At 45.1% G+C, this 12,115-nt stretch overlaps 1 protein-coding gene across 1 annotated transcript in view; it reads left to right on the plus strand.

Moving 5' to 3' along the window:
* The first annotated feature begins 5,987 nt into the window (after positions 1–5,987).
* Positions 5,988–12,115, plus strand: part of FAM120B (family with sequence similarity 120 member B) — a 401,073-nt gene continuing 394,945 nt past the window's right edge. Inside the window, exon 1 of the mRNA XM_082251418.1 lies at positions 5,988–6,020. Within this exon, the coding sequence (XP_082107544.1) occupies positions 6,000–6,020 (21 nt within the window). The 5' untranslated portion in view covers positions 5,988–5,999. The remainder of the gene's footprint in view (positions 6,021–12,115) is intronic.

The raw sequence follows: 12,115 nt of genomic DNA on the forward strand, positions 1-12,115 counted from the left end.
TGTGGGTCCCAGGAGGAAATTTTTCTCCTTCACTATGTGCTCTGATGAGGCTGCCCTGATGGGCACTGATGAGGCTGCACTTATGAGCACTGGTGAGGTAGCACTGATGGGCACTAAAGAGGCAGCACTGATGGGCACTAATAAGGAGGCACTGATGAGGCATCGCTGATGGGCACTAATGAGGCATCGCTGATGGGCACTGCCACTGGACCTCTAATCACTGTGTAAATGGGGCCTAATGCTATAGTCAGTCTATACAGTCCCGTAATTTTTCTCCTTCATTATGTGCTCTCATGAGGCTGCCCTGATGGGCACTGACGAGGCTGCACTGATGGGCACTGTTGAGGTGGCACTGATGAGGCGTTGCTAATGGGCACTGGTAAGGCAGCATTGATGGGCACTAATAGGGAGGAGCTGATGAGGCTGCACTGATAGGTGGCACTCATGGGCACTGATGAGGCTGCACTGATAGGCTGTATTGATGGGTACTGATTGGCACTGATGGGGCTGTACTGATAACCAGGGCACTGATAATTAGTTCCCTGATTATCAGTATAAATAATGTGCTGACAGGCTTGCTGGTTGATGGCAATTGTTTCCTCACACAGACACAGCGTGGGAGGAAAGGACTACCTATAACCGGCCAGTCTGTTTACATGTGATAAGCTGTGATTGGACACAGCTGATCACAGGGTAAAGGGCCACTCTGATTTGCCATTTTCCGTTTTCTATGATCAGATCACAGGACGAATACACTGTAGCCTTCTTTTGGCTGTAGCGCAGTTGGGAAGGCGTTACACAACTTTACGTTGTGAATGGGCCTGTAGTCCCGTGATCACCCGCTGTGAGACATCGGATCACCACTTTACCAGTCCGGGGATTTCAAATTCCCATGGCTTAATCTCCTAAACGTACCTCTCTGCATGTACGGACAGGAGGCATTCTAATTGGTCGGCGCCAGCACATGGACAGCGCTGACCAATCAGAACCCACCTAGCCCGTCCTGTCAGTGCTGGAGAAGAGGAGAGAAAGCCACAGGGATTTTAAAACCCTGGACCGGTAAAGCGGTGACCCAATGTCTCACAGCAAGTGATTGCAGGACTCCGGGTCAGCGGGACCAGGGGGGATGAGAAAGGGGGTCCAGTGTAGGTTCACCTTACAGATTTTCTGTAAAGGTGAACTTACACTTTAAAGCCCAGATCTGGGAAGTAAAAGTCGTAGACCAACTGCAAGGCTTAAATGCATACTGTGGTCTTGAGGAATTTTATTTAGCCTATTCTCTGGCCCCCCATTCTCCAGCAGAGAACTGTCCTTATTGTGTCCTCATATTTAATGCAGGGCTATAGTCCCTCTATTGGTCTTGATGATGTCAGAGGACCTTAGGTGTAGGGGAGAGCAGGCTGCAGGGACCAACCTGACAGTGGGAGTGGAGGATCGGCTAAAGCACAATTTGCTTGTACATTCTCCTTTAGATTTATCAACAAGAATGTAGGGCAAGGGCCTGCCTGATTGGATACCAATTGGTTGGATAGATTAGGTAGATTCTGATATAACATTAAACAGGTGTGGTAAATCTAAAGTTGATTGCACAACGATTGTATGGTCAGGTTGGTATGTGTATGGTGTCCCTATGGCTGGCCAAACATTATACAATTTTCTTACAATTTTCTGTACATTTTTTTTTTAGATTTACCTTCAACTATGTAGTACAAAGGCCTGCCTAATTGGATAAAATTGAAAATGTTGTTTAGTTTTGACCTCATATTATGTGGTTTTTGGTAAATCTAGCAGAAATTGTACAAGAAAGTTGAACATGTATGGCCAGCCTAAGTCAAACTGCTTTACCCAGTCCTGGAGACATAAACAAGCAGTAAAAACTTACACTGAGTTCTCATTAGCCTGCATGGAAAAATGCAGCGTTATACCGTAGGGGTCAGCTCCGACACGGAGTGGTGCAATGCGGGTTCAGCACATTGCTCTGCTTATTTGTTATTATTTTTTAAAATAGGAAATAAACACTGCCTCTTTTTTATAATTTTTCCTGATCAGCAAAGTAAAGGCATAATGTGCTAGTATGCATTGCCAGAGCCGCCAATCACGGCACAGGGCTCTGAAGAAATGGCACGGGTGGCCGTTCCTTCAGAGTGCATGCACCAATGATGTCATCAGCGGCATATACAGTAAATGAACGGTGAACGTTTAGGAGATATTTACAGTACCCATGGGTATAAACAATTAGGCTGCATTCACATGTCAGCGTATGGATCGCGGGCAGAATCGCCGCGATTCCGCCCGCGATCCGGAAATCATTGCAAATCGCGGGACGCCTGTGCGTTGCCCGTGATTTGCAATAGCACCCCAAGCGCTGAGCGATGTTGCCGCGATTTCCGCCTGCTGAATTGCGGTAACATCGCGCGAAAAAAAATCGTATGATCTCTGCAGTTACACCAGGGAGAATGACAGGCGGCTTTGTTTACATTAGCTGCCTACCTTTCTCCCTCTCCAGCGGGAGATCGCGGGTGACTGGCGGACATCGGAGCCGTGATTTGCAATAGCACCCCAAGCGCTGAGCGATGTTGCCGCGATTTCCGCCTGCCGAATTGCGGTAACATAGCGCGAAAAAAATCGTATGATCTCTGCAGTTACACCAGGGAGAATGACAGGCGGCTTTGTTTACATTAGCTGCCTACCTTTCTCCCTCTCCAGCGGGAGATCGCGGGTGACTGGCGGACATCGGACCCGTGATTTGCAATAGCACCCCAAGCGCTGAGCGATGTTGCCGCGATTTCCGCCTGCCGAATTGCGGTAACATCGCGCGAAAAAAAATCGCAGGACGCATTACGCCCAAAAAAGTACAAGAGCTTCTTTGGAGCGTATTGCGTCCCGCGATTTTTTTGCGCGATGTTACCGCGATTCGGCAGGCGGAAATCGCGGCAACATCGCTCAGCGTTTGGGGTGCTATTGCAAATCACGGGCAACGCACAGGCGTCCCGCGATTTGCAATGATTTCCAGATCGCGGGCGGAATCGCGGCGATTCTGCCCACGATCCATACGCTGACATGTGAATGCAGCCTTAATAGAAGTTCAGTTCCTCTTTAACCACTTAAGCCCCGGAGGATTTGGCTGCTCAAAGACCAGGCCCTATTTTGCGATTCGGCACTGCGTGATTTTAACGGACAATTGCGCGGTTGTGCGATGCTGTACCCAAATGAAATTGATGTCCTTTTTTTCCCACAAACAGTGCTTTCTTTTGGTGGTATTTGATCACCTGTGCGATTTTTACTTTTTGCGCTATAAACAAAAAAAGAGCGACAATTTTGAAAAAAAATAACAATATTTTTCACATTTTGTTATATGAAATTCCCCCCCAAAAAATGTAAAAATCTAATTTTTTTAACATTTTAGGCCAATTTGTTTTCTGCTACATATTTTTGGTAAAAAAAAAAAAAAAATCGCAATAAGCGTATTTTGATTGGTTTGCACAAAAGTTATTGCGTTTACTAACTAAGGGAAAGATTTATGTAATTTTTATTGTTTTTTTTAACTAGGCGGCGATCTGCGATTTTTTTTGCGGGACTGCGACATTGCGGCAGACAGATTGGACCCCTGACTAACATTTTTGACACTTTTGGGGGTACCAGTGACATTACTACAGTAATCAGTGCTATACATATGCACTGTTACTGTAAAAATGATACTGGCAGGGAAGGGGTTAACTTTATTAGTGATCAAGGGGTTAAGTGTGTCCCTAGGGGCGTGATTCTAACTGTAAAGGGGCGTGGCTTTTGATGTAACCACAGAGGCATACGATCCTACATAGCAGGATCGTATGATCTCTGCAGTTACACCAGGGAGAATGACAGGCGGCTTTGTTTACATTAGCTGCCTACCTTTCTCCCTCTCCAGCGGTCACCGGCCAGCCGCCGGTCACTCACGCGGGGATGCCCGTGAATGAGGCGCGCTCGCCCCCTACAGGCTCCTGGTGACCGACGTAGTACTATGTCGCTTTGCCCAGGAGGGGCTGACCGCCGCAGTAAATATACTGTGGGTGGTCAGCAAGTGGTTAATTTACTTGAAGTGTCACAATGTGTAATTTTATTCATGTCTCTGCTCAGCAGTGCAGTGCATTGTGCTGCTCTGTGGTGACATGTGCTGCCATCCAGTGCGGTGCAGAAAAATGCAACATGCTGCAGTTATCCTCACTACTCTACACCGCACATCACACCAAAGTTGTGGTATGAATGAAACAAATACGAAAGGTTTCTTCATTCTCATCATTCTAATCCTTATCATCCTCCTCATCATTCTCATCCTTATCATCATTCTCATCCTTATCATCCTCCTCATCATTCTCATCCTTATCATCATTCTAATCCTTATCATCCTCTTTATCACTCTCAACCTTATCATCCTCCTCATCATTCTCAACCTTATCATCCTCCTCATCATTCTCAACCTTATCATCCTCCTAATCATTCTCAACCTTATCATCCTCCTCATCATTTCCATCCTTATCATCCTCCTCATCCTTATCTTCCTCCTCATCATTTCCATCCTTATCATCCTCCTCATCCTTATCATCCTCCTCATCATTTCCATCCTTATCATCCTCCTCATCATTCTCAACCTTATCATCCTCCTCATCCTTATCATCCTCCTCATTATCATCCTTATTATCCTCCTCATCATTCTCATCCTCCTCATCATTCTCATTCTTATAATCTTCCTTATCATTCTCATCCTCCTCATCATTCTCACCCATGTCATCCTCCTCATCATTTCTTATCCTCCCTCCTCATCATTTCTTATCCTCCCTCCTCATCATTCTCATCCTCCTTATCATTCTCATCCTTATCACCCCCCTCATCATTCTCATCCTTATCATCCTCCTCATCATTGTCATCCTGACCATCCTCGTCCTTATCATCCTCATCTGTCTCATCATTCTCATCCTTAGCATCCTCCTTATCATTCTCATCCTCCTCATCATTCTTATCATTATCATCCTCCTTATCATTCCCATCCTCCTCAATATTATCATCCTTTTCATCATTATCATCCTAATTCTCCTCATCATTCTCATCCTTTTCCTCCTCATCTATCATTCTCATCCTTACCATCATCGTTCTCATCCTCCTCATCATTCTCATCCTCCTCATTCTTATCGTTCTCATCCTTACCATCATTATTCTCGCCCTCCTCATCCTTCTCATTATTATCATCCTCCTCATCCTTATTATCCTCCTCATCCTTCTCATTATTATCATCCTCCTCATCCTTCTCATTATTATTATTTATTTATTTCAGGTACTTATATAGCACTGTCAATTTACGCAGCGCTTTACATATACATTGCACATTCACATCAGTCCCTGCCCTAAAGGAGCTTACAATCTAAGGTCCCTAACTCACATTCATACATACATAGTAGCATCCTCCTCATCCTCCTCATCATTCCTTATCCTCCTCATCATTCTCATCCTTATCCTCATTCTAATCCTTATCATCATTCTCATCCTTATCATCCTCCTCATCATTCTCATCCTTATCATCATTCTCATCCTTATCATCCTCCTCATCATTCTCATCATTCTCATCCTTATTATCCTCCTCATCATTCTCATCCTTATCATCATTCTCATCCTTATCATCCTCCTCATCATTCTCATCCTTATTATCCTCCTCATCATTCTCATCCTTATCATCATTCTCATCCTTATCATCCTCCTCATCATTCTCATCATTCTCATCCTTATTATCCTCCTCATCATTCTCATCCTTATCATCATTCTAATCCTTATCATCCTCCTCATCATTCTCATCCTTATCATCCTCCTCATCATTCTCATCCTTATCATCCTCCTCATCCTTATCATCCTCCTCCTCATTATCATTTTCATCCTCATCATCCTCATCATTTTCTATCCTTCTCATCATGATCATCTTTCTGGCCCCCCTCCCCCGATCAGAGTAGGTGTATGGTGTGAAGCTGCTTTCCATGGACAGATCCCAGGCTGAGGTCAGTCGCGTGCCTGCCTCCTGTGAACATCTGCCGATGCCCGGAGGGTGGGGGGGATCAGTGGGATTACACATCTATAGAACAACACCAGGCAGCAGCCAGCGGTCCCCTCCCCCTCCCCCATATAATAGATGTGGTCCCGCACCCCCGGCCCCCCTCCTCCCTGCCCACGCACCGAACAGCTTGCCATCGATCTGCGGCGAGTGCTGTCAGTGTGATCGGCTCCCCCCGACCGTTCACACACTCTGCTCCTCCCGGCATAGCTGTACAGTGACTGCTCCCAGGGGAGGGGAGCATCCATCCATCTTCCCATCTACACCAATTCTACATTCCACATATTCCCATACCATACATGCTGCAATCACCACACTTCTATCAATCCTCATAGTGGAAATATATGCTTTGATTTCTTTTATCCAATTCAATCAAAAGGTTCAAATCAGCCAACAATTCAATAAATATAACTTCCCTTTCCATCGAGTTTTACTCAATTTTGATCAGATGTGATCAAAGTGAGTTGATCGGCCAGGGGGGGGGGGGGGGGGGGGGCGGCAGCACTGAGATACCATGTATATGAATACGATTTTATTTCATATTATGAGATGGTGTGATCCATCACTTATAATCATAACATATGATTATATCTTATCTAACAGCAAAACATAGCCAGATTGTGGAATCCTACCAATCAATGAATGAGGGGAGCTCCTCCACTACACTGAAAACTCAAAACCAACCACTCTCATCTATTCAAAGTTCAGAGAACCCAATATACTCTCTATAATCTATATTGGTGATTGCCAGGAAGAAAATGAGAAGTAAAGTGCGGTTCCTCCCATCAGCATTTAGAAATGGTCATCATCTTTGATGGAAAATCAAAATGAAAACATGTATATATATATATACAGGGGCGTAACTACAGGGGTTGCAATTGCAACCGGGCCCCATGCTCCATGGGGCCCGTATGGCTCCCCTGTATACCTGGATAGGAGGAGCAGCATGTAGAGAAATCACTGTCCTCCTTTTTCCTCCAGTAGCTGCAGGAGGAAAATGGAGGAGATTGGTTCCTCTGTATGCTGCCCCCGCCGCCCCTCCTATCCAGTTCACTTGTGTTCTGCTGTCTCTGGGCCCCTGTGTGCTCCCCTGGTCCCCCCACTGTGCTGCCCCCCCCCCCCCACTGTGCTCCCTTCCAGAGGCGTAACTAGAACCTTCAGGGCCCTGGTGCAAGAAACCATGAAGGGCCCCCCGGACCCCTGGCCGGGGCCCTTCCTTTCAAGCCTGGGGCTCTTCCCACTGATCCTGGGGCCCTTTACTCTCATTTCGGGGCCCTTTATTACAGTCCCGCAGGGGGACTCTTTCACAAGTTCTGCACTGGGCCCCCTTCCTGCCATCTTGGGGCCTCCCAATGGTGGTGGAATGCCAGGGCCCCGGTCGCAAGTGTGACCTTTGCGATCCTGGAAGTTCACCCACTGGTGTCAGTAGTTTTTATTTTTTGGTATTATAATTGTATTATTTTTTATCATTTTATTTTATTTTTTTACAGTGTCACTGACTATGACTCTGTCCATTCAGAAAAGGAAGGAGCTGGTAAATGACATATTTACTGATCACTTCCTGGTTCTCTATTATGACACATCCCCTGCAGCAGCCGACAGGAGAGGGGAGGGAGCACAGTAGGGGCGGGGGACCAGGGAAGCACACAGGGGCCCAAAGACAGCAGAACACAAGTGAAGTGGATAGGAGGAGTGGCGGGGGCAGCATACAGAGGAACCAATCTCCTCCATTTTCCTCCTGCAGCTACAGGAGGAAAAAGGAGGACAGTGATTCCTCTACATGTTGCGCCCCGCGCCCCTCCTATGCAGGTATACAGGGGAGCTGCATGGGCCCCCTGGAGCATGGGGCCCGGTTGCGATTGCAACCCCTGCAACCCCTGTAGTTACGCCCCTGCTCCCTTCCCTCTCCTGCCAGCTGCTGCAGGGGATGTGTCACAATAGAGAACCAGGAAGGGGTCGGTAAATATGTAATTTACCAGCTCCTTCCTTTTCTAAATGGACAGAGTCATAGTCAGTGACATTGTAAAAAAAATAAAATGATAAAAAAATAATACAATTAAAATACCTAAAAATATAAACTACTGAGACCAGTGGGTGAACTTCCAGGATCACAAAGGTCACACTTGCAACCGGGTACTGGCATTCCACCACCGTGGGGAGGCTCCAAGATGGCAGGAAGGGGGCCCACTGCAGAACTTGTGAAAGGGTCCCGCTGCGGGACTGTAATAAAGGGCCCCCGCAACGGGGGTAAAGGGCCCCAGGATCAGTGGGAAGAGCCCCAGGCTTTAAGGGAAGGGCCCCGGCCAGGGGTCCCGGGGGGGGGCTCTTGATGGTTTCTTGCACCGGGGCCCTGAAGGTTCTAGTTACGCCTCTGGATATATATAAAGACACATTAAAAACATATACTACACCCACTGCTCCCCATACACCTCCCTCTAGCTGCATGTGTACACATGAGGACTAACTAGCTATCTCTACATTCACAATGAAACCTATATAAAGTGCAGTTTGGGATAAAAAAAAAAAGCCTAATGGCTAATGAAACAATGAAAAAGACATTTGTTACACAAACTAAATGTCGTGACTCCAGTCTCCTTGGTATCCGCTTCCTTTAGGTGGGTATGGAGTATGAATGTACAGTGCATTGCGAAAGTATTCGGCCCCCTTGAACTTTTCGACCTTTTGCCACATTTCAGGCTTCAAACATAAAGATATAAAACTGTAATTTTTTTTTTTTTTTTGAAGAATCAACAACAAGTGGGACACAATCATGAAGTGGAACGAAATTTATTGGATATTTCAAACTTTGTTAACAAATAAAAAACTGAAAAATTGGGCGTGCAAAATTATTCAGCCCCTTTACTTTCAGTGCAGCAAACTCTCTCCAGAAGTTCAGTGAGGATCTCTGAATGATCCAATGTTGACCTAAATGACTAATGATGATAAATAGAATCCACCTGTGTGTAATCAAGTCTCCGTATAAATGCACCTGCACTGTGATAGTCTCAGAGGTCCGTTTAAATCTCAGAGAGCATCATGAAGAACAAGGAACACACTAGGCAGGTCCGAGATACTGTTGTGGAGAAGTTTAAAGCCGGATTTGGATACAAAAAGATTTCCCAAGCTTTAAACATCCCAAGGAGCACTGTGCAAGCGATAATATTGAAATGGAAGGAGTATCAGACCACTGCAAATCTACGAAGACCTGGCCGTCCCTCTAAACTTTCAGCTCATACAAGGAGAAGACTGATCAGAGATGCAGCCAAGAGGCTCATGATCACTCTGGATGAACTGCAGAGATCTACAGCTGAGGTGGGAGACTCTGTCCATAGGGCAACAATCAGTCGTATACTGCACAAATCTGGCCTTTATGGAAGAGTGGCAAGAAGAAAGCCATTTCTTAAAGATATCCATAAAAAGTGTTGTTTAAAGTTTGCCACAAGCCACCTGGAAGACTCACCAAACATGTGGAAGAAGGTGCTCTGGTCAGATGAAACCAAAACTGAACTTTTTGGCAACAATGCAAAACGTTATGTTTGGCGTAAAAGCAACACAGCTCATCACCCTGAACACACCATCCCCACTGTCAAACATGGTGGTGGCAGCATCATGGTTTGGGCCTGCTTTTCTTCAGCAGGGACAGGGAAGATGGTTAAAATTGATGGGAAGATGGATGGAGCCAAATACAGGACCATTCTGGAAGAAAACCTGATGGAGTCTGCAAAAGACCTGAGACTGGGACGGAGATTTGTCTTCCAACAAGACAATGATCCAAAACCTAAAGCAAAATCTACAATGGAATGGTTCACAAATAAACATATCCAGGTGTTAGAATGGCCAAGTCAAAGTCCAGACCTGAATCCAATCGAGAATTTGTGGAAAGAACTGAAAACTGCTGTTCACAAACGCTCTCCATCCAACCAAACTGAGCTTGAGCTGTTTTGCAAGGAGGAATGGGCAAAAATTTCAGTCTCTCTATGTGCAAAACTGATAGAGACATACCCCAAGCGACTTACAGCTGTAATCACAGCTAAAGGTGGCGCTACAAAGTATTAACATAAGGGGGCTGAATCATTTTGCACGCCCAATTTTTCAGTTTTTTATTTGTTAAAAAAGTTTGATTCAATAAATTTTGTTCCACTTCATGACTGTGTCCCACTTGTTGTTGATTCTTCACAAAAAATTAGTTTTATATCTTTATGTTTGAAGCCTGAAATGTGGCAAAAGGTCGAAAAGTTCAAGGGGGCGAATACTTTCGCAATGCACTGCATATATAGGCCACTCATAAACTGGGTTTGAAGGCTCTTGAATGACAGCTTCCCCCCTTTGTAAGGATCATAGATGATAAACACAGTCCCATAGGTGTGACGATTCTACACTCGTGGTCTAGAGGAGGTATATTGAAACTTGAATAATGTCTCTTTCACAACCAGATAGTAGAATCCTTGCCTCCCTCCCATGAGTGCATCAACCGTAAATGGTCATAATGGTGCATGAACTAGACATTGTCCACTTTAAAGAGCATTCCATCTTCATAACATCATCCAATAATTGAAATAATTCAAATAATTGAAATACTGCATGTGATACATACGGCTAGTGGAAAATACCTGAGAACGAGTGTGACCAATGACCCAGTTAAGAGTTGATTCTCTTTAAGAGGGACACAAATTCAATCAAAAAATATAGTCCTTATGCTGGCCTTCATTATAGATGTGTCCACATAGGGATAAAAGGAGTACTTATCTTCATCCACAGCCTCTGAAGCATTAGGGACAACCGGCGAAACCGGTCAGGCTCCATGCCCTGTCCATCATCTGCTCCCCTGAACCTCCATTATCTTTTGGCAGTGTACTGACTTGGCATGTTATTGATGGAATTCACTTGGAAGAAGCACCTTTGGCAGCGACTCCGAAGATAAGTACTCTTTTTATCCCTATAATGAAGGCCAGCATAAGGACTATATTTTGAACAGCTTTTGATTGAATTTGTGTCCCTCCTATCGAGGATCAACTCTTAACTGGGGTAATTGGCCACACACATTCTCAGTTATTTTCCGCTATCCGTATGTATCACAGTATTTCAATTATTGGATGATGTTATGAAGATGGAATGCTCTTTAGAGTGGACAATGTTTTGTTCATGCACCATTATGACCATTTACAGGTGATACACTCATAGGAGGGAGGCAAGGATTCTACTATCTGGTTGTGAAAGAGACATTATTCACGTTTCAATATACCTCCTCTAGACCACGAGTGTAGAATCGTCACACCTATGGGACTGTGTTTATCATCTATGATCCTTAAAAAGGAGAGAAGCTTTCATTCAAGAGCCTTCAAACCCAGTTTGTGAATGGCTTATATATACATGCATACTCCATACTCACCTAAAGGAAGTGGATACCAAGAATACTGGAGTCTTGACATTTTGTTTGTGTAACAAATGTCTTTTTCATTCGTTCATTAGCCAATAGGCTTTTTCATCCCAAACTGTACTTTATATAGGTTTTATTGTGAACGAACAGCTAGCTAGTTAGTCCTCACACACATGCAGCTAGAGCAGGGGTGGGGAACCTTTTTTCTGCCAAGGGCCATTTGGGTATTTATAAAATCATTCAGGGGCCGTACAAAATTATCAAGTTAAAAATGTGCATGCTATATTTGGTCAAACATTTAATTAACTCACCCCTAATGTGATGGCTGCAGCTGCTTCTCTTTGGTGAAGTTTGTGATGTTAGCTGGTATTGATGATGTTGCTACTCGCAAATGGTTTTCCAGGTTTGCGTCGGTCAGTCTGGAGCACAGTCGACTTTGTGGTGGTAAGTTTTAAAAAGAACTGCTGGCGGGTACAGCTGGCTGGTACTGTGCTGTAGGTGCTGCTGACTAGTACTGCTGTGGGTACTGCTGGCTCAGGCCGGTACTGTTGGCTGGTATTGCTGTGGGTACTGCTGGCTCAGGCCGGTACTGTTGGCTGGTATTGCTGTGGGTACTGCTGGCTCAGGCTGATACTGTGCTGTAGGTACTGCTGGCTGGTACTGGT

The sequence above is a fragment of the Pelophylax lessonae genome (genome assembly GCF_965119305.1).
Source record: "Pelophylax lessonae genome assembly, chromosome: 3".
NCBI classification, from domain to species: domain Eukaryota; kingdom Metazoa; phylum Chordata; class Amphibia; order Anura; family Ranidae; genus Pelophylax; species Pelophylax lessonae.